At 39.8% G+C, this 27014-nt stretch overlaps 1 protein-coding gene across 2 annotated transcripts in view; it reads left to right on the forward strand.

The window, feature by feature from the left end:
- The window catches only part of PPP4R3A (protein phosphatase 4 regulatory subunit 3A), an 86882-nt gene that overhangs the window by 18257 nt on the left and 41611 nt on the right, over window positions 1–27014 (forward strand). For both annotated transcript variants that reach the window (XM_030558914.1, XM_030558912.1), the window contains exons 2-4: window positions 4947–5002; window positions 21249–21347; window positions 24125–24742. In XM_030558914.1, the coding sequence (XP_030414774.1) occupies window positions 4947–5002; window positions 21249–21347; window positions 24125–24742 (773 nt within the window). The remainder of the gene's footprint in view (window positions 1–4946; window positions 5003–21248; window positions 21348–24124; window positions 24743–27014) is intronic.

The raw sequence follows: 27014 nt of genomic DNA on the forward strand, positions 1-27014 counted from the left end.
TAGTGACTTTTAGTTCCACCATCCCTTTTGGAAGTTGTTTCCAGGTCTGACTGTGTCACTCTAAAACCTAGTATGTCTGTTTAATCAGTGTGAAGTGATAGAAGCTGCTACAAGCTCATGAGAGCTCTTTTTGTTTAAACTGTCACCAGGTTCAATCATCATGGGGATTTGTGGTCCATTACTGTCAAATTTGTAAGTTTGCACCCATTTTGACTTTACAAATTACACTGGCAGAAAGCATGGGCTTTCAGTTACAGTAAGGCATGTATTTATGCCATGCCAAGACCTTTGTGATATCAGAGGTAACTCAACCAGTTACCACCCTTACCAATTACCACCCTTACTCTAAAGCTAATTTGCATGCAACAGTTCAATTGGTTGTATGATGGAGACTGCAGAGATGGTGGGTTAGTTGGCCCAGCTGCTATCCTTGCAGCATCCTTACTTACAGCTTTCACCTAATACAAATTAACTTATATTGAACACATTCCCAGCCATTGCTTTATATGGTATCATTGCTTAAGGGAATAAAAACCAACTCAGACAATGTTTCCCACTCCATATTGTAAAAGAGATTATTTTCCTTTGATAATGCTGAATTGTAGCCTTTTCACAAGGATGGCAGTTAAAGGGGCACTGCACAACTGGGTTCCCAAAAGCAAAATGAGTTGTATAGAAATAATCTCCTATCTCAAGTTGATATTTATGACATCTATCCATCTAAATGGGATACGTGTTCTAGTTCTTAACATTTCTGGTTCAGTTGTTCATTGTAGAAGTTAGCTAAGCTAATCATGGGGAAAACATATATTTGCATGTAATGTATTTACACATTTTTTTAAAAAAGGACTTAAAATTAATGTCTACCACACAAGTACATTACATAGCATTACCACAAAATTCTGTTCTGCTCCCTTGTGCTATTTGTGTTCTTTCCTGTTGTTGCTACTTATCAAGGTGAGTGTTTTTGAACAGAAACTCTCTTCTTTATAGTGAGATTCCTCCTCCTCCTCCTAGGTTCCTTTACAAACATAAAAACATTGAGGAGATCTCTATAGTAGTGATCCATATCAAAATCTTGAATTAATATCAAATAGCTGGATTAGAGTTCTTTTAGGTCTTGTCTGCACATGAAGATATTCAGGAACAGCTGTTCTTGAATAATTCCATGTGTGGACGTTTCCAGAATAAGCGTGCCCTGTTGAACAGGATTTGAGTGTACACCCATGGAGTTATTTCAGAATAGGTCCATGTGTAGACAAGCCTTTAGTCTTTCTACATACACTTTTATAATCAAAAAGGATTTATCAGTTCAGTGGTATATTTTTGTTTTGTTTTTTTTAAGTCACTGTGTGACAGGATCTTTACAGATGGCTTAAGGCTGTTTACAGCTTCCTTAGAAAAAGAAAGATTTGGGCTAGCAGATATGATTAGCTGACAAAAGAATATTTATATACTGCAAAACTTCTGAGAGAAAAAGATAGTTCAGGTCTACAGAATGTACTGTGTGAACTTTAATTTGCAAATAGCTTTACTTTTTAAAACACATGAAAATCTGTTTCTCCTCTTCTTTACCTGTCAGCATCTGAGTTGAGGATTCTGTTATGCAACAATTGATGATATATGAACAACCCTCTCTCTTTGGAATCATCAACAGTTCATGAGAGCTTTTAGGTGGTTGCAAGGCAAACAAAATCCTGAACTTGGGACTTAGGCTTTGTGTACATTACATAGTTTTGTTGGCAAAAGCCAGCTTTTGCCGAAAAAACAGTGGAGATGTACAGGCTACAGACCTACTTTTGGCAGCAGAACTCTGTTGTTTTGCCAACAAAATAAAACCACCTCAACAAGAGGCGCAGAGCTTTTTGTGGCAAAGTTAAGGTGATAAAACATCAGTGTAGATGCTGCTGTTCATTATGTTGACATAACTTGCCTTCCCTAGTATCCCACAACGCCCAACATGAGCGCTCTGCTCACTCCTTTGAACTCTGCTGCTCTGCATCTAGCTACACAGGCATGTGTCCCTCGCCTTTCAAAGCTCTGGGAAGCTTTGACATTCCTCAGCGTTTGTGAAGAGCTTACAGAGCTGCTGAGGATACTGTTGTCAGAGGTGTTGTCAGATGCTACCGGTATGGTGCTCTGCTCTCTCCTTGTTGGTATCACTCGGAACACATGCACGCAGCCCCCTGTGTGCTGCCCCAGCTCTGCGCAGATAGCTGACACAGCAGACCCAAAGAGAACCCCCAATGACCACAGAGTCTAGTAAGTTCAAAATCACGTCGGCTAGGTTTATTGCGATCTTGGACACAATGGCAGTTCCCCGTAGATTACTTAGTCTACCGGGCATACGACGAGAGAGTGCCTCTTGGCAATGGACCCGGCTCAGTCAGTGGTGGGACTTCCCACTGCCCCCTCGGCCAGACCAAGACACCGCCCCAGAGATACGTTCTTATACACAGGTACAAACAAATTACACATCACTTCTGACGTACTGAGGTGCAACCCCTTTATGCGGTAAGGTGCCTCTCACCTTGTACATGTTGGTTCGATCAAAACAGCTCTATTCATCATTTTACCCTTTTGCCCCTGTCATTGGGATGGGTCGGCCTGTTCTTTCTTATCTGTGGAATGTTCCAGTATAAGGTGTTCTGGTACCGTGTTTATACTTCGGTATGCTAGGTGAATATATGTTTATGCATCATCAGCCCTTTCCTTGCCAGCATCTGTGAACCGAGCCGGCTTCCAGCTCACAGCTTGACTTCGCTTTTTAGCTAAGTCTTGACCATTACTTTAGTGCAGGCCTCAGGCCTCATACTGGGCCTTTATCAGGGCCTTCACTTACTACAGATACCATTTCTGGTAGCTGAGGAGGCTGTGGGAGAACTCAGAGGGAATCACAGAACTGTTAATGTGGAATTGTCTGGCAGGCAGGCAGAGTGGGCTGCTGCTGAAGTGTGGCGGGAGAAGGGAGAGACTACTGCTGTGCTGTGCAGAGCCAGGGACTGATGGGGCTGGGGTGTCCCTCTCCCCCTGCTTCAGGATTTGTTGGTGCTGGCAGCTGTCTGAACTTAGACAGTATTCCAACACTCTTCTTCCTTCCCCCCCCCCCCCAAAAACACACACACACTTCCCATCTCTCCGCGAGCATACATGTACACTCTGTGTCTCACACTTTCTCCACCTTCTCCCCCAACTTCAGTTGAAAAGCAGATGGTAATCTAGTAGGATGCCCATGGAACGATGAGATTGATGTGCATCATGTGACGCTGTACCCATCCCATGAGGCATTGCAAACGTTTCCCAAAGCACTGTGTGGCCAGTTGCACAATGGGATAGCTACCCACAGCGTACTGCTCTGTGTCGATGCAAGAGCTGCTTGTGTGGATGCGCTCTGCTGACACAAGGAGCATAGTGTGGATGTGTGACAGTGGTTTAATTTAAAGCACTTCAATTAAAGCGCCATAACTTTTTTGTCAACAAAACTATAGTGTAGACAAGGCCTTAGAGTTAATAAGTAGTACACTGATTGCAGGTGAGTTTAAAAAAAAATTACACTGTTTCCTTTAAAGTGAATGTATATGTAATTTTTAAAAAACTATATGTTCTGTTACTGACTTGGTTTGTGTGCCTCTTGTTTGAACATCAATATTTGTAACATTCTAAATTTATAAGATAAAAAGCACTTTTATCACGGGAGGAACTATCATTAACATTGATATTTGAGAAACATTCTTATTGAAGTCACTGGAAATTCTTCAGATAAGGTCTGTATGTCTAAACCCAGGGTTTGTGACTGACAGTGAGAGAAACAAGTGTAAGATTCTTTCAGTAATTCTCTCCATATTGTTAACATAAGTTTTTAGAGTATGGATTTATAATTAATGAACTGTTCAGGTATTGAATATTAATTTCCGGTGATCAGTTCAGAAAGTTGGCTCCTACCATGAGATTCAGAAATGACCATTTTAATTACAATTATCCTTTTCAAATTCTCTTTATTCATGGAGAATTGCTTCTTACCTTTTAGAAATTTCAGAGGTTTGCACTAAGAAAAATGAGTTTAAGTATTTTAATTTCTCCTGAATTCTTGGACAGTAAGGATCAGTGACGGTTAAGCATGCATACCAGTAAAGTATGGGTAAGGAAGACTAAATAAAAATAGTGATGTTGTAATTATACTAAAAACCCAGGAAATTCAGAGTTAACCTAAAAAGTCCAAACAGGGCAAGGTATGGAAACGCACATTTAAGGCACCCCATACAACTTTAACTCTTCCTGTTGTCACAAGGTTGTATGGGTTCCTTAACTGTGCATTTCCATACCTTTACCTGTTTGGATTTCTTTTAAGGTTACTCTTAATTCCAGGTTTTATAATGTGATTGTGTGGACTACTTCCCATTGGTGAGAGAAACCATTCTTGTGGCAACTACAGTAACTTCTTCCATGGAAAAAGTAGTATCAAGAAGTTGACATGGATCATGAACTTTTTAATGAGATTTAGCAGATGGAAACAAGGAGAACCATCATCATGTGACTAGTGTCTGTAGACCACCAGAAGTGCTTTGTGGACCACATCTTAGGAACTATTTATTTTTCTAGTTTGATCATCTCAACCATAAATGCTGTTTGGGGGAAGCAATAATGAAGTCAAAATAGATTATGGAGATTAAGGCCCAAATCCTGCGAATACTTACGCATGTTCTTAATGTTGTTGGTGAGGAGTCTTGGCGACTTCAGCGAAACTACTCGTGAGTAAAATAAAGCATATGTATACCTGTTTGCAGGATTGGGGATAAAGTTCTGAACATAGTCTTAGGTTGTATGAATTTTTAATGTGTATTTAATGTATCAGTGATTTAAAAAAAGAATTTTCAATCTCCATTATTGAATTCACAATGCAACTGTAGAAGTAAATCAGAATTTTCTTCTTTTTTTAATTCCTTCAGGTTCTCTTCTTTTGGAGTCCAAAATTAATCCAAACACTGCATACCAGAAGCAACAGGTAAACTTTAATTATTTTACCTTTTCTTTCTTTTTAAAGGGAGACTGTTATTTCTTTAATATGAATGTTCTATGAGTTTACTACTCTTTATTACAAGTAACGCTACCTGTTACTATAACAGAAAGATGAGAAAATACTTTTCAGTGTTTTTGTGTATGATCGTACAACCAATCAATTGTATTTTGTGTAATGTACTGTGTGTACTTTACACAGCAACAAAACATATGGAAAAACAGCAGTCTGATTGTAAAATTAAAAATTAGCAGGGGGTCCTTGAGACCATATAGTACCTGAAGCTACTTGTAATCCCTTTTTGAAACAGACATATTTTCAAATAACTTGATTGTCCCTTAGCTTAAAAAATGTGTTATACATATCTGAGTAAAAAGAAGAAGAATATATATGTAAATATCTGTATGTTGATTGCTTAGAAAGATGGTAATCAAAGTTTTAAGGCATACAGATTAACTCTGTCCAAAATATGCCACCTCTTTCCAAACACATAGATGAAATATTGATGCCTGCCTGCTTTTTTGCAATCCTAGGTTTGACTTTTTTGTCAGTAAGACTTTCACATCTTAAGCTAGTTAGTTGTGTGCATTGCTAGCCTGGAGAGTCTTTTTGCTTGAAGAATTAAAATGAAATTTGATGGGTGTGTCCTACTGAAAAGCACAATATTCTTTCAGTATTAGAAACTATACTAGAAAGGGACAAATGCTGCTATCTTGATTATTGTTATATTAAACTTAGTTTATGCAAATTAAGCCTATTTTCTAATCAGTTTTATACTGTGTTGCAGATAGAGGCTGGCCTCAGTAATGCAGTTCATGGTATCTAGGAAAAAAGTGTAAAATTGTCTTTGGCTTTTTTGGCCTTTAGTTGTCCTAAACTCTTTTTTTCTCCCAGCAAATAAGAGTCTAGAGTACTTGTAAGTCTGGAACTTATTGCTTGATTAGGAATTTAAGTAGATTCCCTTCGACAACTGCAAAATTATTCTTCCTTTCTGTGAAATGAGAGATGGGATTCCAAACTTTTAGAAGGACAGGCTTATTTATTTTCTTTTGGCTGCAGTTATGATGATCTGATACCCTTTTTTGAACTGGATCAGTAGCCAAAAATATCGTTTAAAATTACAAATTTTCTGTTTTTTCTCGTCACTCTCTCCCTCTCCTCCACTCTTTTTTGTCTCAGCTTTTTTTAGGTTTTCACCCGTCCAGTACACTCTATGCACACCCTTCTAAAGGAACTATTTCCATCACTACCCTTCTTCCTTCTCCAAAGTCTCACCTCACAGTGATGACTCACTCCAGCTGCAGAGGGTTATATCCTATCAACAATAACTTTTTCTCTCATCCAGGGATATCTTATACCAATGACATTTGCCATGTTAGCCACTCTGATCTCTTTAGCAAGTTAGTAACACTTCTCTTGTCCACACAGAAGTGCTCCAGCTGATGTGCATGATTGGCAACCATTGCTTGGATTAAATTTGCTTCCAGAAATGCTTTGCTGTTGTCTCAACTGCATTAGTTTTGTCAGTGTGAACAGAGATCACTAACATAACACTAGTGGTACAAATATTGCTATCCAAGAATAAATCTGTTTACACTTCAGTGACAGCTTTCACAGCTCAGAACTCTATTGTCACTTGTCAAGTTGGTTGTATGCAGACCCAAAACCAACTTTTGCTGGTTGCTTGCTCTCTCTGGTCCCCGAGCATCAGTGAAGGACACAAAGATGATAAAACTTTATTATACCAGATTTATCAGATCTTTGTTTTTTTCCTGGAAAGCCAAAACCAAAAGTTAGCTTTTATTTTAAATTGCATTCTCTTATACATACAGAGAAATGCCACAACATAATTATTTTAATTGGGGGCTGACTCAGCTTTTTAACCTGTGTTAGGGCAGTTTTCCACATCCTGGAGCTCTGAAAAACAAAACAGAATGGGGAAATTGGTTAGCAGATGCACATCAAGCCTGTTCCATATACCTCCTCTTGCCTTCAAGCCAGGATGGATTTGATTTAAATCATAATTTAAATCACTAGTCAGGAAGACTTGATTTAATCATGGATATCTACATAAAAATGCATTCTTGTTGGTTGTTATAACCTTAATATATATTCTTTATGACTCAGAGATAGATGTAGGTTTCATTTTTAGAAGGTACACACTATACATTTTTAAAGTGATGTTCCTTATCATCATCAATGCAGCTTCCTCATGAGAAGGGAACTTCTCATGATGTTGTTTCATTTGGGCAACAAGGCCTTGCATTTCTTTGTTGCACTATTTGCATTTTGCGTGGATGCCTGTCTTACCCACGGGTAGAGGAACTTCATTAAAATATTCCCAAACTGAGTCTCTTTTACAGCCTGCTGCCATTGTAGGTTTTGCCTTCTAGTGAGAGAATGGTATGGTAGATCTCAAATCAATGAAGGCTACACTCAGACCTCAAGACTTCTGGAATATGCTGCTCAAACAATTTCACTTTTGTTTCTACTGCTTGTCCCTCCCTTCTCGCATTCATTTCCAGACTTCTTCTCCTTGTCCAGATCTAATCCGCCTCCACCAATCTTCTATTCATTGAACTTTTTGAAACTTTGCACTTTTAGAGAGAGGTAAGGGATTGACTCAAATTTGCAGAGGGACAATAGGGTTGAGGTCTGTTATTTCTCACCTCTAGGTATCATTTATTTTAAAACATTTTTTGCTGTTAAGAAGCATGTTATGTCTGGAGACACAAATCCACAGTTTGAGAACTGCAAAAGTAAGCATCTCTGATGGTATCTTCTAGACCAGTGGTCCCGAAAGTCCTTAATGCGCCCGCGTCCTGGCCCCCAGGAGAGCACCCGCCGAAATGCCGTAGCAGGGACACCTCTTGATGACTACGCTTGTTGCCGACAAGCGACGTCATTGAGAGGCGTTGCCCCCAAATTTCAGTGGGGACGCCTTTCGCTGATGCCGCTTGCCATCGACAAGTGACGTCATTGAGATGCATTGCCGCCGTGGCATATCGGCGGGTACTCCACGGCCGCTGTGGTCCTTCGACTGGCGCCCGCCAGCCAAAAAGGTTGGGGACCACTGTTCTAGACTGAGCACTGAATCCCATTTGAGTAGGAAGATTATTTACGTTAATCTATATAGAAGCCCCTGGAGCCCCATAAGATTGGGTCCCTAATTCATGAACTATTGGAACTCATTTAGAAAACTTTTCTTAAACATTACATGAAAAATATTGTCTGATACTATAGAATTAGAATTTATAATCCCTATTCCATGATGAGATACATTATAGCTCAAAGATATCTTAATTAAAACTATCTTTAGATAGTTTTTCTCAAAAATGCGATTATTTTTAATTAAAAAACATATCACTGATTTTTACCCACCCTGCTTCAAGTACAGCAGTATATCTCTCGATGTTGCTTCCAGAGCTATGCTTCCATGCTGTCCACTCCCCCTCATTTGGCTGGAGGACCACTATATCCTTGGGGGCTTCACTGAAGTAGGTGGGTGATTAGGAGGTGAGAGTGGAAATTGGCTGGAGTGGTGGTATCACCACCACCAAACCTGGGCTTTGATATTACTTGTTTCTGAATCATATAGGGAAATATGAACAATTTTTAAAAAACAACAACAAAAACTATAGCAATAGTTGAATCAAGCGCCTTAACTTGAGTGTTGTCAGATGCTGGACCTCCAGTCCCAGAGTTGGCCTGACATAGGGAACTCCTGACTCTTGGCTATGACACCTGTACAACGTGTGATGGTATTCCTATGCCTCTCACAATCTGTGTGTTCTTGTGCAGGAAGTAGATAAAGGAATAAAACAGAAATGAGAGTGAACAGATGCATGTATGTGCTATGTACTGTAGGGATTAGACACCTGCTGGAAGAGCTGTGTGGGAGCAGTGGGATAGATATGCAAAGAGCCGTAGAGTTGCTGTGACATAGCAGAGCACTTATGTGGTCATTAAGCCAAACCCTAAAGGATCAACATGCAGTATGTCCACAAAAGTCATTGTTGATGCTTACACAACGCAGTCCCACCGTTCGGTTACAGTTCAGTAATGTGTATTCCAGAGTCCATCTCCAAAGAGCAATGTGAGCTATTTTTTTTCATAGCCCTTTTTCTGTCACCAAAAAATTAAGTGCTGCAAGTACAGAGCCTACTGGCCTAGAACAAGGTACCACTTGTTGGTGAGCCATCTGCTCATCACCATTACAGTGCAGCTCCCCCATTTGGTTTGTATGCATTTTCACCCTTCTGGTCTCTTTCTGCTTTTCTTTTCCTCCAATCATTCTGTACACAGCACTCCTGGAAAATGTCTGTGCTGCTGTTCCTGCACCCATTGCTTTTCCAGGGGTACTGGCAAGAATGTGAGTGATCATAGAATATCAGGGTTGGAATGAACTTCAGGAGGTCATCTAATCCAACCCCCTGCTCAAAGCAGGACCAATCTCCAACTAAATCATCCCAGCCAGGGCTTTGTCAAGCATGACCTTAAAAACCTCTAAGGAAGGCGATTTCCACCAGCTCCCTAGGTAACCCATGGCCGTGCTTCACCACACTCCTAGTGAAAAAGTTTTTCCTAATATCCAACCTAAACCTCCCCCACTGCGACTTGAGACCATTACTCTTTGTTCCTGTCATCCGGTACCACTGAGAACAATCTAGATCTATCCTCTTTGGAATCCCCTTCAGGTAGTTGAATGAGGATGGATTTGATAGCTGCTTTCTTCTCTTCTGTAGACTAAACAATCCCAGTTCCCTCAGCCTCTCCTCATAAGTCATGTGCTCCAGCCCTAATAATTTTTGTTGCCCTCTGCTGGACTCTTTTTTTTTTTTCCTAATTTTTCCACATCCTCCTTGTAGCGTGGGGCCCAAAACTGGATACAGGACTCCAAATGAGGTCTCACCAATGTCGAATACATGGGAGTGGTCAGGTCCCTCGATCTGCTGGCAATGCCCCTACTTATTCAGCCCAAAATCTCATTAGCCTTGTTGGCAACAAGGGCACACTGTTGACTCATATCCAGCTTCTCATCCACTGTAACCCATAGGTCCGTTTCTGCAGAACTGTTGCCTAGCCATTCAGTCCCTAGTCTGTAGCAGTGCATGGGATTCTTTTGTGCCCAATCCTTTAGTTTGTCTAGGTCCCTCTGTATGCTATCCCTATCCTCCAGCATATCTACCACTCCTCCCACTTTAGTGTCATCTGCAAACTTGCTGAAAGTGTAGTCCACATCATCCTCCAGATCATTAATGAAGATATTGAACAAAACTGGCCCCAGGACCGACCCTTGGGGCACTCTGCTTGATCCTGGCTGCCAACTAGACATAGAGCCATTGATCATTACCTGTTGAGCCCAACGATCTAGCCAGCTTTGTAGCCACCTTATGGTCCATTCATCTAGCCCATACTTCTTTAACTTGTTGGCAAGAATATTGTGGGAGACCGTATCAAAAGCTTTGCTAAAGTCAAGGAATAACACATCCACTTGCTTTCCCCTCGTCCACAGAGCCAGTTATCACCTCATAGAAGGCAATTAGGTTAGTCAAGCATGACTTGCCCTTGGTGAATCTATGCTGACTGTTTCTGATCACTTTCCTCTCCTCGAAGAGCTTCAAAATTGATTCCTTGAGGACCTGCTCCATGATTTTTTCCAGGGACTGAGGTGAGGCTGACCAGTCTGTAATTCCCTGGATCCTCTTCCCCTTTTTTAAAGATGGGCACTACATTAGCTTTTTTCCAGTCATCCAGGACCTCCCCAGATCGCCATGAGTTTTCAAAGATTATTGCCAAAGGCTCTGCTATCACATCTGCCAACTGCTTTAGCACCCTCAGATGCAGTGCATCCAGCCCCATGGACTTGTGCATGTCCAGCTTTTCTAAATAGTCCTGAACCAGTTCTTTCTCCATAGAGGGCTAGTCACCTCCTTCCCATACTGTGCTGCCCAGTGCAGTAGTCTAGGTCAGAACTGACCATGTTCATGAAGACAGAGGCAAAAGAAACATGGAGTACATTAGCTTTTTCCTCATCCTCTGTCACTGTGTTGCCTCCCTCATTCAGTAAGGAGCCCAGGCTTTCCTTGACTTTCTTCTTGTTGCTAACATACCTGAAGAAACTCTTCTTGTTACTCTTAACATCCCTTGCTAGCTGCAACTCCAAGTGTGACTTGGGCTTCCTGATTTCACTCCTGCATGCCTGAACAATATTTTTATACTCCTCCCTGGTCAGTTGTCCAATCTTCCACTTCTTGAAAGCTTCTTTTTTGTGTTTAAGCAAGGATTTCACTGTTAAGCCAAGCTGGTTGCCTTCCATATTTACTGTTCTTTCTACACATCAGGATGCTTTGTTCCTGCAACCTCAATAAGGAGTCTTTAAAATACAGCCAGCTCTCCTGGACTTCTTTCCCCCTCATGTTGTTATCCCAGGGGATCCTGCCTATCAGTTCCTTGAGGGAGTCAGAGTCTGCTTTTCTGAAGTCCAAGGTCCGTATTTCTGCTGCTCTCCTTTCTTCCTTGTGTCATATGTGATATTGATCCACTCTTATTAGGCGTTGTTCTAGCTTGTCCAGATTAGTCTTTTCCTCAAAAAAGTGTGCTGAAATGGGAGAATTAAGTCAAAAATTCAGTTTAAACTTGCGGTGATTTTCATGTCTCTTCTCATGAGGAAGTAGTGCTGGTACAGTGGACGTGTAGTGTGGTATCTCATTGATGTAGAGTCCACAGATCTACAGAAAATGTTTGTTTGTTGATCCCTGGGTATTCACATGGACTTCATGTCCCTTGTATTACCTTCCAGCTGCATCTTTCCCTAGCAAAATAGCTTATTTGTAGTTCAGCTACCATTGTCCCTCTTTCTGTGCTTGAGTTCTATGCTCACCCGTTCTTAGGGTTAGATCCTTGTACCTGTAAGCAAGGGGTTGTTATCCACCCCCGATTGTTAAGGGAGCCAGAAAGCTGGCTTCCTTCAGCAGCAGGGATTTCCCCTGAAGTGGAAGGAATCCTTGACTGATTGTATCAAACCTCCTTGCTGTTCCAGGCACGGGATTGTTGCTGGACTGCTCTTGCAGCTCCAGCAATCCTTGGCTGGCCTCTTGGGAATTGTTACCATCCAGCACAACTTAGAGTAGCCTCAGGGATGCTCCAGCATGTTCTCAGGGCTGACCTGGTTCCTAGTCCTTTCCAGGCTTGGCATGCCATACAAAACATGCCATAAAAATCATGCTCTAAAAGCTTAGCAATCCTCACTAAAGGGTTGTTCTGCCATACATTTATGTGTAAAGTTCGAGAATTGTCGGTCACAGCCAAAGTCTTTTAAGGGTTCCACTTCAAGCGTATTGGTAGAAGTTCTTCCTGGGTATGTGAGAGTAGCAAGCATTTGGAGTGTTTGTCTACTTTTAGTTCAAGATGTTTATGATTAAAGTACATGATAGCAGGAAGAACATAATCCATTGCTTAACTATACTTTCATTAGCTGGAAACTTCCAAATACTCTGCATTAAAAAAAAAGCCTAAGAAGGCATACTTGATGTAGTAATACTATGTAATATGTACAATTTTGTATTGAACTGTATGGAAAGATTTATTTAGATTTTGGATCTTTAGACCCCCTATCCAGTGGCAAATCTCCTGGCATGCCTTCTTCCTTTAGGAGTGTTTTAAATATAGAAAATGAGGTTTCTAATAGAGGCAGAAATAGCTAGGAAAAGAAACAAAGAAACGGAACTCCTTGAATTCTTTTTTCTGAGATATAGGAGAGAAATCCAAAACTGTCAAAAAACAGAAAAATTGCTACCTTCTGCTCCTGGCAGTTCCTCTGCTGTGGCAAGAGATGTCCCATAGTCACGTGACTGACTTCCCAATAAAAAAGACTTTTTTTTTTTTTTTTGAGGGGGAGGGATAGCTCAGTGATTTGAGCATTGACCTGCTAAATCCAGAGTTGTGAGTTCAATCCTTGAGGGGGTCATTTAGAGAACTGGGGTAAAAATCTGCCTGGGGATTGGTCCTGCTTTGAGCAGGGGATTGGACTAGATGACCTCCTGAGATCCTTCCAACCCTAATATTCTATGATTATTTAATTCATTGAAGAAGACACGGTCCATTCACTAAAGAGTTATATTCAAATATAGACAGGCACTGCAATTAGCTATGTAATACAATATGTTTAATCTATAGATTGTGATGTCTATTTTTAATATTATACTGTTAATGAATGGAGTTCATTTTTTAGATTATTTTAAACCAATTATCAAAGCAATTGTAAAAATAAAAGAAAATTAGGGTTACAAACAGAAAAGGCAGATGGAAATGGTTGGTTAGTCTACTAAATGAAGAAGGTACACTCAAAGGTTGATTGGAATATCCCAGTGAGGATGGACATTAAACAGATTAATTTTGCATACTTTAAGTAATACCCTTTATTTTTTAAACTCATTCCTAGTTCATGCTTTTTATTTATTTACTTTATTGTAGCAATTTCTTGGGTGCTGTCCACACATACAGGAACAAACAATGCCTTCCCCCAAAGAGTTCACAATGTAGACGTGGCTATTTCTTAAGAAAGAGACGCTCCCTTCTATCCACTCCAAATGAACAAACCTAAAAATAAAGCCTCTTCTTTGAGAGAGAGTAAAGCATGCAGTCATGCAGACTTTTGCAGATACTTTTATTCAAGGATAATTATGACAGTGGTTCTACCAGTGATATGGCAGTAAAATCTGTAGTTCAGATATCTTTTTAATTTAATTTCAGATGTACCTGAAGATACACACTACATTTCAGCTAGTATACGATCTACTAATGAAGTAGTTCAGAGGCAATTATGGCTTTAATGTTAAAAAGTAGCCATATCAAACTATCACTAACATGACCTAATTTGGGGGAGCTACAAAAAGAGAGACTTGTGAGGAGATGATGACAAAATGTGCAGAAAAGAAGAAACTAGTAGAATGGGACAAACCTGAAATAATTGAGACAGTAGGAAAAAAACTTTTGGCCCTACAACTAAAGACAACTTAGAATATGGACTCGGAAGTTGTTGGACAGAGGAAGTAGAGCAAGAAAAGATAGTGAATGCCTCCTTTTTAATAGGAGAGCAACAGGATGCCAAATTGATTCCTTCAGTCTAACGTAAGACTTGACAAACAAATTGCTTTTTCACTATTGATGGACAAAGCTGACTAAATAGATAAATCATAAAGGGAGTACCGCAAGGCCATATTATGGAATCAGTAAACTGAAATATATTATTCTGTCCCATGTTCTTGAAATATACTGCAACTAAAAACAGAAGTTCAGCTATTGAACATAGGAGCAGAAAGCTTACAGGGAGTGGAAGAAAGGCAGGATCAGTAAGGAAAGCTACCTTGGTGAGGTCAGAACGTGTAGGGATAAAGTGAGGAAGGCTAAAAGCCGCATTGAACTGGACCTTGCAAAGGGAATCAAAACCAATAGTAAAAGGTTCTACAGCCACATAAATAAGAAGAAAACGAAGTGGGGCCGCTATACACTGAGGATGGAATGGAGGTTAAGGATAACCTAGGCATGGCCCAACATCTAAACAAGTGCTTTGCTTCAGTTTTTAATAAGACTAGTGAGGAACCTTGCGATGATGGAGGGATGATAAACGGGAATGTGGATATGGAAGTGGATATTACCGCAACTGAGGTAGAGGCCGTACTTGAACAGCTCGATGGGACGAAGTCGGAGGGCCCGGACAATCTCCATCCGAGGATATTAAAGGAACTGGCGCGTGAAATTGCGAGCCCGTTAGCGAGAATTTTTAAGCAATCGATAAACTCGGGGGTTGTGCCGTATGACTGGAGGATTGCTAATGTAATTCCTATTTTTAAGAAAGGGAATAAAAGTGATCCGGGTAATTATAGGCCTGTTAGCTTGACGTCTGTAGTATGCAAGGTCTTGGAAAAAATTTTAAGGGAGAAAGTAGTTAAGGACATAGAGGTCAATGGTAATTGGGACGAATTGCAACACGGATTTAGTAAAGGTAGATCGTGTCAAACCAATCTGATCTCCTTCTTTGAGAAAGTGACGGATTACTTAGATAAAGGAAATGCGGTAGATATAATTTACCTAGATTTCAGTAAGGCGTTCGACACGGTTCCGCACGGGGAACTGTTAGTCAAATTGGAAAAGATGGGAATGAATATGAAAGTTGTAAGTTGGATAAGGAACTGGTTAAAGGGGAGACTCCAGAGGCTTGTATTGAAAGGTGAATTGTCAGGCTGGAAGGAGGTCACTAGTGGAGTCCCTCAAGGATCGGTTTTGGGACCGATCTTATTTAACCTTTTTATTACTGACCTTGGCACAAAGAGCGGGAATGTGCTAATAAAGTTTGCGGATGACACGAAGCTGGGGGGTATTGCTAACACGGAGAAGGACAGGGATACTATTCAGGAAGATCTGAACCACCTTGTAAACTGGAGTAATAGAAATAGGATGAAATACAATAGTGAAAAGTGCAAGGTTATGCATTTAGGAATTAATAATAAGAATTTTGGATATATGTTGGGGGCGCATCAGTTGGAAGCGACAGAGGAGGAGAAGGACCTTGGGGTACTGGTTGATAGCAGGATGACTATGAGTCGCCAATGTGATACGGCTGTTAAAAAAGCAAATGCGATTTTGGGATGCATCAGGCGGGGTATTTCCTGCAAGGATAAGGAAGTGTTAGTACCGTTATACAAGGCGTTGGTGAGACCCCATCTGGAATACTGTGTGCAGTTCTGGTGTCCCATGTTCAAGAAGGATGAATTCAAACTGGAACAGGTTCAGAGACGGGCTACAAGGATGATCCGAGGAATGGAAAAACTGCCTTATGAAAGGAGACTCAAAGAGCTTGGCTTGTTTAGCCTGGCCAAGAGAAGGCTGCGGGGGGATATGCTTGCTCTATATAAATATATCAGGGGGGTTAACGTTAGGGAGGGAGAGGAATTATTTAAGTTTAGTACTAATGTAGGCACGAGGACGAGTGGGTATAAACTGGATATTAGGAAGTTTAGACTTGAAATTAGACGAAGGTTTCTAACCATTAGGGGAGTGAAGTTCTGGAACAGCCTTCCGAGGGAAGTAGTGGGGGCAAAAGACTTTCCTGGCTTTAAGACAAAGCTTGATAAGTATATGGAGGGGATGTTATGATAGGATTGTTAATTTGGGCAATTGATCTTGGATTACCACCAGATAGGTCTGCTCAATGGTCTGCGGGGAGATGTTGGATGGAATGGGAACTGAGTTACTGCAGAGAATTCCTTCTTGGGTGCTGGCTGGTGACTCTTGCCCACATGCTCAGGGTTTAGCTGATCGCCATATTTGGGGTCGGGAAGGAATTTTCCTCCAGGGCGGATTGGCAGGGGCCCTGGAGGTTTTTCGCCTTCCCCTGCAGCGTGGGGCACGGGTCGCTTGCTGGTGGTTTCTCTGCAGCTTGAGGTCTTCAAACCAATTTTGAGGATTTCAATAACTCTGTCCTGGGTTAGGGGTTGTTATAAAATTGGATGGGTGGGGTTCTGTGGCCTGCCTTGTGCAGGAGGTCAGACTAGATGATCAGATTGGTCCCTTCTGACCTATGAGTCTATGAGCTAATAAACCAAATGCCAGAAAAAAGATCACATGTAGATATTTACTTGATATTTTTTGCAGTTTTCAGGAGACCCAAAGTGATTTTACAGAGCCAGGTACCTCCAGGTTGAGCAAATAATAGGATCCAAATTCAGAATGAAAGTATTAGTGTCAGTCATACTAGCAATATCACCAGAAGATTACTTCAGTAGGTATCAGCTGAAACTGTCTATTCATTCCTATCTGTTTTAGGGAACGTGGTGTTCTGGCTTGACATAGCTAATGCCTCAGAGAATATTTTGAAACTTGGTTTACCAGCAGGTCAGGCTACAGCATGTCATCAGAACCTCATGTCACGGCATCCATTAGATGGTAGATTATATTACTGAATAATATTAAGGTGTCTTTTCTGTTACATCCTCAGAACTGACTATAGATGCCTGAAAAGATGGCTGATGATCCTTTAAACATGTTAGTACCAGTGCAGGAAAGAACTGCAGGACACCGTCAGTTTTCTAGAATTAAGATGAGCATCTCTTGCTACAAGATTCATCTCACTACAGAATTGTTTCCAGGGCAGCAACTCTTAAGAAATGACTCATCCTTTTAAAGCCCCAACTCTTCCACAAGCATAATTAATAACCATTTCACTAACATTCAATTGAAACCACTCTAAATCTGCTGAAAAATAGTGTGATGTGGGTTTTTTGGGTAGGGTTATGGGGAGAAGAAAGCGGGAATGTGATAACATGGAGCCAACACTGGTCCCACTTAAAAAACAAAAATAAAAAACCGTTTTTATTTAAAATAACTTTTTTTTAAAAAATGAGTAGAAATTAATTAAGACATGTCAAGGGTGAGTAACTTCTGGATGGTAGCCCTACTTACTCGTGGCAAAGCAGCAATCACCAGCTGATTTGATCTACAGTGGTGGGATTTCTAAAACATAGTGTCTCCAGAAAGATATGTCAGGTTGAGGCTTAAGAAAGAGATCTCAAGCGTAGCCATGGCCTATAACAGGAGTCAGTAACTTTTGGCATGCAGCTCACCAGGGTAAGCACCCTGGTGGGCTGGGCCAGTTTGTTTACCTACCGCGTCCGCAGGTTCGACGGATCGCGGCTCCCACTGGTCGCCGTTCGCCACTCCAGGCCAATGGGGGCGTGGGCCAAAGGATGTGCTGTCCGCTGCCCCCATTGGCCTGGAGTGGCGAATGGCGACCAGTAGGAGCCGCGATCCGTCGAACCTGCAGACGCGGCAGGTAAATAAACTGGCTCGGCCTGCTAGGGTGCTCTACCCTGGCGAGCCGTGTGCCAAATGTTGCTGACCCTGGCCTATAATGTTAGGGCTTTAAAAACAGTCATCTGTCACTTTGGCTGCTTAAAGTTTTACATACGATGAACATAATATAGTGGGTGATGTCAAACCAGCAACTAATTATTGTGCTGCATTCTGAATGAAATTCAAGAGATAGCACTAACCTGTTGAAAGTGTGACAATAAATCAATCCTTATGTTAAGTGCAGAACCAGGTGCAGCCTCTGCAAATAGTGAACCTGAAAATACTTAAATTCCATGTTCAATACATAGCTTTCTTTAAAAGGGACATGGTCAGAATTCCTGGTTGGGATTCTTAATTTTACTACCTCTGACCAAGTATTACCAATATGAGGATATGAAAAGGAGAGATCGCTATTGACTACCTTTGCCAAACAGCAAAACTTCTCTTTTCCCAGAACAAGGCAGTGTTAACTCCATCCACCCATCACAAAATATTTCATCAAAGCAGCAGGCAGACATGCATGATTCTCAGAGTTGAGAGAGAGAGTTAGTCAGCAGTAGCTTGCTGATAATCTTCTCTCATGCGTTTAGATAAGTTCTTGTTAAAAAGTGTCAGCTATCACCTTCATCAATCGGTCCTTCAGCCCTCATATAGCTTGTGCCGATCTCAGAGTCATCCATTCTTCTCTTATCCTGGGCTTCCTTCTCCATATGCGGCCGTGCCTTTTCACGATAAAATTATCCTATATCTTTGGAGATCGGCTGAGTGGTCATTTCAATTCCCATGGGTACCACTTGGTGATAGCTGCAGTCCATCTGTTGTCAGTGAGCCTAGCTATATTCCCTGCCCATTGCACTTTATTGTACCTGCTTTCAACGACAACATCCTGCACTCCACTCTGCTGTCTGATCACTTCACTGGGGACTCAGTCACGGACTGAAATCCCACAAATTCTTCTTTCCACCCCTCTCTCCATGATAGACAATTGTTGCTCCTCTTTCTGCGTGAGAACCCTTGTTTCGCTGCCATGCATTGCCAGTAGTACTGTTGAGTAGAAGAGGTTGGCAAGTATTGCCTTGTTGATTTTTATTTTTATTTTTTTTCTTGGAGGACATCCTTGGTAGAACTGAACATGCACCAACCAGCTTGCTCTCTTTGTGAGTTTGTCTTCATGATCATGGCGCATATTAATTTTTTGGCCCAATAAACTTATTTCTCAGCTTCTTCTATTTGTTCTCTCTTGACTATTATTTGGATTTTTGGCAAGGCATCAGACTGCATACATTTTGTTCTCTGTAGTTTGATAATGTTTTCGGTAATCAACACAATATTGTCCGTGAATCTGAGGTGGTTTAACTGCTCTCCATTGATGCTGATTCCACCCTTCCAATTCATCCACCTCATTACCATTTTGAGACATGCTGTGAAGAGTTTTGGTGAAACAGTGTCTCCTTGGTTCACACCTCTTTTGACTGGGATGTGAAGGGGAATGTCGAACAGAGTTATACCTGTAGTGCAGTCAGAGTTTACTTCCTTTAATGGTCTGTAGTTTGTGTCGATGCCCTACTCTGCAAGAGTTTTCTGGAGTCCATTGATCTTCACGCTGTCAAACACTTTTTCATAGTTGATGAAGGCAATGCATAAAGGGAATTTGTATTCTCTTGAGCACTCCAATAGCTGGTTTATAGTGAAGATATGGTCCGTTATGCTGAAATTCCTTCAAAAATCTGCCTACTCTCTCAGTTGCTGCTTGTCCAGATTCTGCAAGAGTCGGTTTGTTGTTATTTTGGTGAACAGCTTGTAGACATGTGAGAGCAGGCATATTGGATGATAGTTTTTAGATCTTTGCGATCACCCTTCTCGTACAGCAAAATGGTGTTGGACACCTTCTAATTGTAAGGTGATCATCTGCATTTCCAAGTAATGGCTAAATCTCTGAGCACAGGTTTGTGCTTTGACAGAGAGAGGAAAGATCTTTGTGGGATGCTCCATATAAAATCCCCTAGTCATGAGACGCTTGTCCATCTCATTAGGTAACAGCAGCACCTTGTGCTGTCAATCTACTACCAAAGAATTTGCTCTGTAATCTGTCTTGCATGAGGATACATCATTCATTGCAGCTTTTTCCCTTTTGTATTTTGGAGGTGGCTTGCTAAATCTCTTCCTTCTGTCCGCCGCCTCTTCCCCAACCCTTCGGAAAAAGAAAAGGTAAACTGCCATTTGAAAGATAAACCCAGTGGTATATTTGAAGCTGTATAGCTGCTCTGGTAATGGCAAAAGGATATTATTTTCTTGATTGACTTACTCACAGTGGAGCAGGATAGTAGTGCTGTGCTATTTGACTAGTTTTTTTTTTAAGAGTGTTTGGGATTGTGTAATGGGTAGACAGAGGCAAAATGAAGATATTTTTCTGGCAAGTGCACTTTAAAATAAAAATGCTCACTTTCCCTTTATGGTTATTATCCATTTAATGCTTGTTGAAGTAAACAAAAACCCAATTGACATATGAAATGTTTAATTATGTAAGTCTCTTGTAACTTCTCACTATGATAAATTTAAAATGAACTCTTTTAAAAATGAGAATAGTAAACTAAACAAGGTTACGCATAATGTAGCATAGGTATTCTGTTCTATAGCATGCTTCAGATTTAAATGTTGAAATTGATCAGAAAAGAGTTTGATGTTTTTAATTTTTTATATATCCAATGAATGAGTGTTTATTTTTGCATTTGACTACAAAAGGTAGTAAAATGTTATATCCTTTCAGATTTAAAATAAAGGCGGGGAGGGTGTACAGTTGAGTATAGTGGTAGAAAAAGACATTCAGGCAGCCACTAAATTAGCTCCATGCTTATCAATAAATTTGAAACTATGACACTGCATCAGCATAGTGCTTTCTGGGGCATAACAGATCTGGAAGCTGACTGTGACCCTGATCCTGCACATGACATGCATATGTTTAATTTTATGCACTATCATTAGTCCCATGAAAGTCAATTTATTTTAACTGGTGTATTGTACTTGTTAGCATGTTTTATTAGGGAGGGAAGGAGAATAATTACATCCTGAAGCTAAAGAACGATATTTACATTATTCAAATCTAATTTTTAGTTACGTAAAGTAAGATTAAAACAGTTTTCAGTATTCTTTGACTTTTTGTTTATTTTGGTTTGTATAAAATGTGACTATTTCAAGATCCTAGAAGCTTCAAACATAATTTTAAAATATGATAATTGAATAGGTATTGTTATACTGTCCTTTTGGTTTTTGGTTTCACATTTGCCTTGTTAAATTAACTGATAGATCACTCTTTAAACATTTTTAAAGCTTGTTATAGCTAAAATATAGCTCGCCTGAAAGATACTTCTTCATCTCTTTCAAGGACACTTTGATTGTGTGGTCTGAAGCTGAAAATTATGACTTGGCACTTAGCTTTCAAGAAAAAGCTGGATGTGATGAAATATGGGAAAAAATATGTCAGGTATGTTTGAAAAATAGATGATTTTCTGGATGTTGTAATGTTATGTCTTTGATTTTTAAGGTCTGTTTTTAGCAATGAGATCAAGCATACTACTTGTAAGTAAAAAATACAGAGGAGAAAATTACATATTTGGTAATTGAGAAACTGCTTTCCCCATAAAAGTCTGGTGCTAAGTTTAACAGTTATATTTGAAAGCTGTCCCCAAAACTGTGTTTAAAAGTATCTTTTTGAGATTCACCCACACTTTCCCTAAGGAAAGTTTGCATAAAGTACAAGTTTGTGAAACACGTTAGACAAACACATGTCAGGAAAGTTCTAGTTTTACTTAGTTCTGCCTTGAGTGCAGGGGGCTAGAGTAGATGACTCTCAAGGTCCTTTCCAGTTGTACACTTCTATGATTCTATGAGGTTTTATAACAATGATTTCATTAGTTACTAATTACTTCATTTTTTTAAGGTGGGAGATACTTCAACATTAAAGTGCATTTTGAAGCTGATTATAGAACCGTAGAATAGAGGTTGTATTTGTTTTTATCTACCTGTTGTCTTTTCCATTTTGTAGGTTTCTTAATGCTAGTCTGTTTTGTCTTCTAATTCCCTGTTCTTCATATACATTTTTCTTCTTATCTTGCATTTCTCTTCCTTCTCTTTCATACCCTCCTGTTTGTTGCCTTTCTCCTGTAACAGAGAGAGGGGAACTTGGTTAATTTACTTGAGTGGATTGTTCTTCTGCATGTGTGTGATGGAGTCCCTGTGGTGACTGGCAGGGGTTGAAAGATTTATTTGACATCTTTTAGGTTGGGAGTCAGATCTGTACCTCTATATTCTCCCCCAAAAGTCCTGATCTTTTCAATTTAAAGCAGTTAAACTGTTCATTGTACACTGCATTTTATTTGTGACATGTCAATCAACTTTCTAGTTAATACAATTTTTAATGTATTTTACTAGGGCTGATTGAATAGCAGAAAATATATTCACTGCATGTATCTGCTGTATTCCACCAATGTTAATAGTATTTGACCAGCCATGTAGATGTTTGAATACCACCCAAAGGATTAATCAAATAAATTCATTGAATATTATTACTAATGTCTCATTTGCTTGATGTTACTTTTTCTGCTTCCTAGCTTCACTCCGTTCTTTTTCTTTTCTGTAATAAACCATGGTGTATGTCTGTCTGCTTCCCTTTTCTTTCCCTCTCTGCCCCTTATCTCTCCCACTGCCCCTTTATCTGTCTCTTCCTTTCTCTCCTCCTCTCTTCTCTTTGTTCTGTGTTCTGTCCTGTATATTTCGTCTTACTCCTTCTTCCACTTCTCCTGTCCAGAGATCAGTATGTCTTCATACATCTCTTTATACGCCCATACATCTCGTACTCATTTTCTATTTTAGCCTATTGCTCTTTCCTACCCATGAACCCACAATCGGAAATATTGCCAGAGGTTTAAAACTGTTAGCTAAAGTTTTAAAGATTCAAAAGATGGGATGGCACCCACTGTTCCTGGGGAATACCCAGGTGAAAAGCTAATCATCCCCAGCTTTGGGAAAATTGAATGTGCTAGTGTTTTTGCCAGGTTGTTTTCCTTGGACTGTGTTTTGAGGCCCCACCTTTTATATACACCTGTGGCTGGAGGGCATCCAAATTTGAAGCCTTGGGGTCTTTCTCGGCCTTCTTTGGTTGCTATAGGAATAGCGAAGTGTTCTCACTATTCTTCCATCCTCTTCCACAACCTTCTAGCTGCTGCAAGAATGAGGTGTTTATTGCTATATATCTCCACTAACCTCCTGGCTGCATCAGTGTCAACCTCTTCCATTCCCTTAGTTTTTTGGCTACTGCAGATATATTGAACAAAGGCAGAGTATTGGAAACAACCTTCATTTTTTGGGTCCTCTTTCTCAGTGAATAGCACCAGTGCTTGTCTCTGCTGATGTTTAGTTTTCCCAAACTGTAACAGAACAAAACTTGACTTGATTCTAGTAATTTTCACTACTACCCACAGGTGTAAGAAATAGCAATAAACGCTGACAAGACTCTGGTCAGTTCATTCTGGTGTAGCTCTTGGAAAGCTCTGATCAGCAGCAGAGGTAGTTGAACAAGTTGTATATAGACTTAAGAAGATTGTGCTGCATCAGTTTAATATCTGTTTGTGTTAGAACCTTCTATTCAAAACCATAAGTATTCAAAGAAATTTATTTGTAATTGAAAGTTTAGATTCTGCAGCTGATGTGTTGTTCACCTGGGAACACTTCTTATTCACCTTGGGCAAGGGGACCTTTCAGGCTCTAGTGACGAACACCAAAGAAGTGCTAATAATGTCTTCCTTTTTCCTGAAGTATTCAGAAAATTATGCTATTTCTATATTTCCAGTTTCCTGACATTAAAGTATGCAGCTTTATGCGAACTAATACAATTAAATATCTAGTCCAGAAAATTACTGTTTCAAAATCATATATTAATGAAGATGTTCAGTGTCCTAGAGTGTGCCTTTTATGCCAGCATTCAAAAGCACATCAGAACCTGAACTGCACTGTATTTAAATGGCAAACTCTTATTTATGTATGTATTTTTGGCTCCAGGAAGTAGAATCATTGATATTCCAGATCATGCTTTTAATAAAAATACAATCAGAAGTCTTTCTACCATCAAGGAGTGTAATGTGGCTTTTGGCTTTTTTCCTTCACCCTCTGTCCCTTACCCAAAATGCACGTTTTTAGAAATATTAAAAAAATGCTGGTAGAAATTTTTAAAAATTATTTACAAAAAATGTCTCATTGTAATAGGTTCAAGGAAAAGATCCTTCAGTGGATATTACTCAGGACCTTGTAGATGAATCTGAGGAGGAACGTTTTGATGATATGTCATCACCAGGTCTAGAATTGCCATCTTGCGAATTAAATCGGCTAGAGGAAATTGCGGAACTTGTGGCATCTTCACTGCCTTCCCCATTGCGTCGTGAAAAACTCGCACTAGCACTGGAAAATGAGGGCTATATTAAAAAGCTCTTAGAAATTTTTCATGTGTGTGAGGACTTGGAGAACCTTGAAGGACTACACCACTTGTATGAAATTATCAAGGGAATCTTCCTTCTGAACAGAACTGCACTTTTTGAAGTAATGTTTTCTGAAGAATGTATAATGGACATAATTGGATGCCTAGAATATGATCCTTCTTTATCGCCGTCACGGAAACACAGGGAATTTCTGACAAAAACAGCAAAATTTAAAGAGGTGATTCCTATATCTGATCCAGAGTTGAAGCAAAAAATTCATCAAACATACAGAGTACAGTATATCCAAGATATGGTTCTACCCACTCCCTCAGTGTTTGAAGAAAATATGCTGTCAACACTTCATTCCTTCATCTTTTTTAATAAAGTGGAAATAGTTGGTATGTTACAGGTAAGTCGGAAGCTCTTACTTTGTAACATGGAAAGTTGACTTGAAACTGGCTTTCAGCATTTTAAGATTTTATATATATATATAATGTGTGTGTGTGTATATGTAAAAGATTAACAGAGTTTGGAAGACTGAGCTATAAAGTTCATATTCTGCAATTAAAATGTGAACTTTAGACTTATTACTGTAGAACTTATAATGTAAATGTAACAAACTGCATTAATACCTAATTGAGCACAGTTGAATTGAAGTTAGCAAGGTGTACTGAGTATTCTTACCCAGTTGTTAAGCCTTTACTTGTTAAGACTCCAGCCTCTGTAACTAAGAATGAATCTGCCCTAAATCTTTTCACCTAAAATTCACACATATGATTTTATGCCAGAGTAGAATTTTTCTAAAGGTTGAGGCAGCTCAGAAAAGTTGTTTGGAAGATACAAATTTTTAAAAAATAGTGGTGACTTAGTTTCTTAAACATGTTCCTAATTATTTTGGCTCATAATTGCAAAATAGTTTTGCCAAGAAACTACCTATCTGTTCTAATGTGTGTCTTGTTTTGAATTTGTGCATTTGTTGAAAAGCTTTAATGGAGAAATTTAGATATTAAAAACAAGTTATGCATGGTGGTCTTACCCACATACATTGCTTAGGTATTCACACCAAACTCTATGAACTGGGCAGAAGTAAGTATCAACTTTTGTGTAGCACAGTGAGCGCTATAAGGTTTTCATCAGAGCCAGATAGCATTGGTAAGGCACACAGATGTGTATTTTATTAATATGCAGTCAGTGGATGCCAGCTTCTTAAACCAAACAAAAGCAAGAAGGATGGAGATAATGACTGTGTTTTCCTGGTAACTATGTAGTCTGAAGAAGTGAGCACAGTGCTAAATGTTTCTGCAGACTTGCTATGACCAGGGTCCTAGTGGGGGCCAGCTATGGTCACTCAATTAGGATGAACTGCAAAAAATGGGGCAACCAAACCCCAAAAAGCTGGTGTATTGGAATGTCCAAGATTTACCAAGGCAGCATAAAACAGCTTCTTTATTACCTTACTGGTTACTCAGAAGTCCAGACAACAACTTCCCTTAAAGTGATCCAGCCTCAAGCCTGCATCCAGGTACCCACATCAAATAAGATGAAAATTTCTGTAAATCTTATTTCATCATATAAAAGAAAAGGTTTTACCAATCCCAAAGGATCAGACACATTACCTCTCAGGTTAATGAATATTTCAGATCTTACCCAAATACACGCTACAGCAATTCTTATTAACTAAACTAAAATTTATTTTAAAAACGAGAGAGAGTGGTTAAAAGATCAATGTACATTCAGACATGAGTTCAATTAATTTAGGTGCAGATTTGTAGCAGAGATGGTGAGCTTTGTAGATGCAAAGAGTTCTTTCAGAAATAGTTAATCGTTTATAGTCCAATGTCCAAATATCATATTCAGGGCGTACCGGCATAACTGGGACCTCAGTCTTGTAAGTCAAACTTCCCCTGATGAATCTCTAAGCAGATCTGCGATGACAGATTCAGGATCCAAGGATCTTTTGTACAATTTCCTGTCTTTTGACAAGTTGAAGTTCCTCAGGGAACAAAAGGTAATTAGGATGACTTTGAAGGAGGTCCATAACCAGTACTTAGTTATACGAATTAACATAAGGATATTTGCTTGTTCCTCCATCATTCACAGTACATTTCAAAGAGAGACGAAAACCAAGATATCGTGTTTTTACAATTTATTTAAATGCTAGGATCTTCTTTTGACCTCTTAATTGTCAGAATACAGCACAGACAGGGACTGTTGATCACATTGTCGACCCTACTCTTATGTATGTAATTACACAAAAACAAACATCATTTCCCCACGTGTCTTTTGAGGGTTATTTATTTTGCAGGATATCTAACCCTTTCTAGCAATGCGTCACACTTGCCTTAACATTTTAAGCTTAGTTTATTTAGATGAGCCTCAAAACACCCTGTTGAATATTGTTATCCTCATAACAGATGGGGAAACTGTGGCTGAAAGATTAAAATTTGCCCATAGTTACATGGGCAAGTCAATCTCAGCTCTCTTGATTTCCAGTCGATCTAACTCACTAGACTACTATGCTCCCCAGCTGAATCACTTGATCTTTGAATGTGTTTTCCTGTAGAATGGGGAGAATGCACATATGGCCTAAATTTTCTAAAGTTGACTAATAATCTTGGGTGGCCAGCAAGCACTTTAAAGCCTGATCTTCAGAAAGTGCTCAGCACCCACCCTTTGAAAGA

The sequence above is a fragment of the Gopherus evgoodei genome, chromosome 4 (assembly GCF_007399415.2).
Source record: "Gopherus evgoodei ecotype Sinaloan lineage chromosome 4, rGopEvg1_v1.p, whole genome shotgun sequence".
NCBI lineage: Eukaryota > Metazoa > Chordata > Testudines > Testudinidae > Gopherus > Gopherus evgoodei.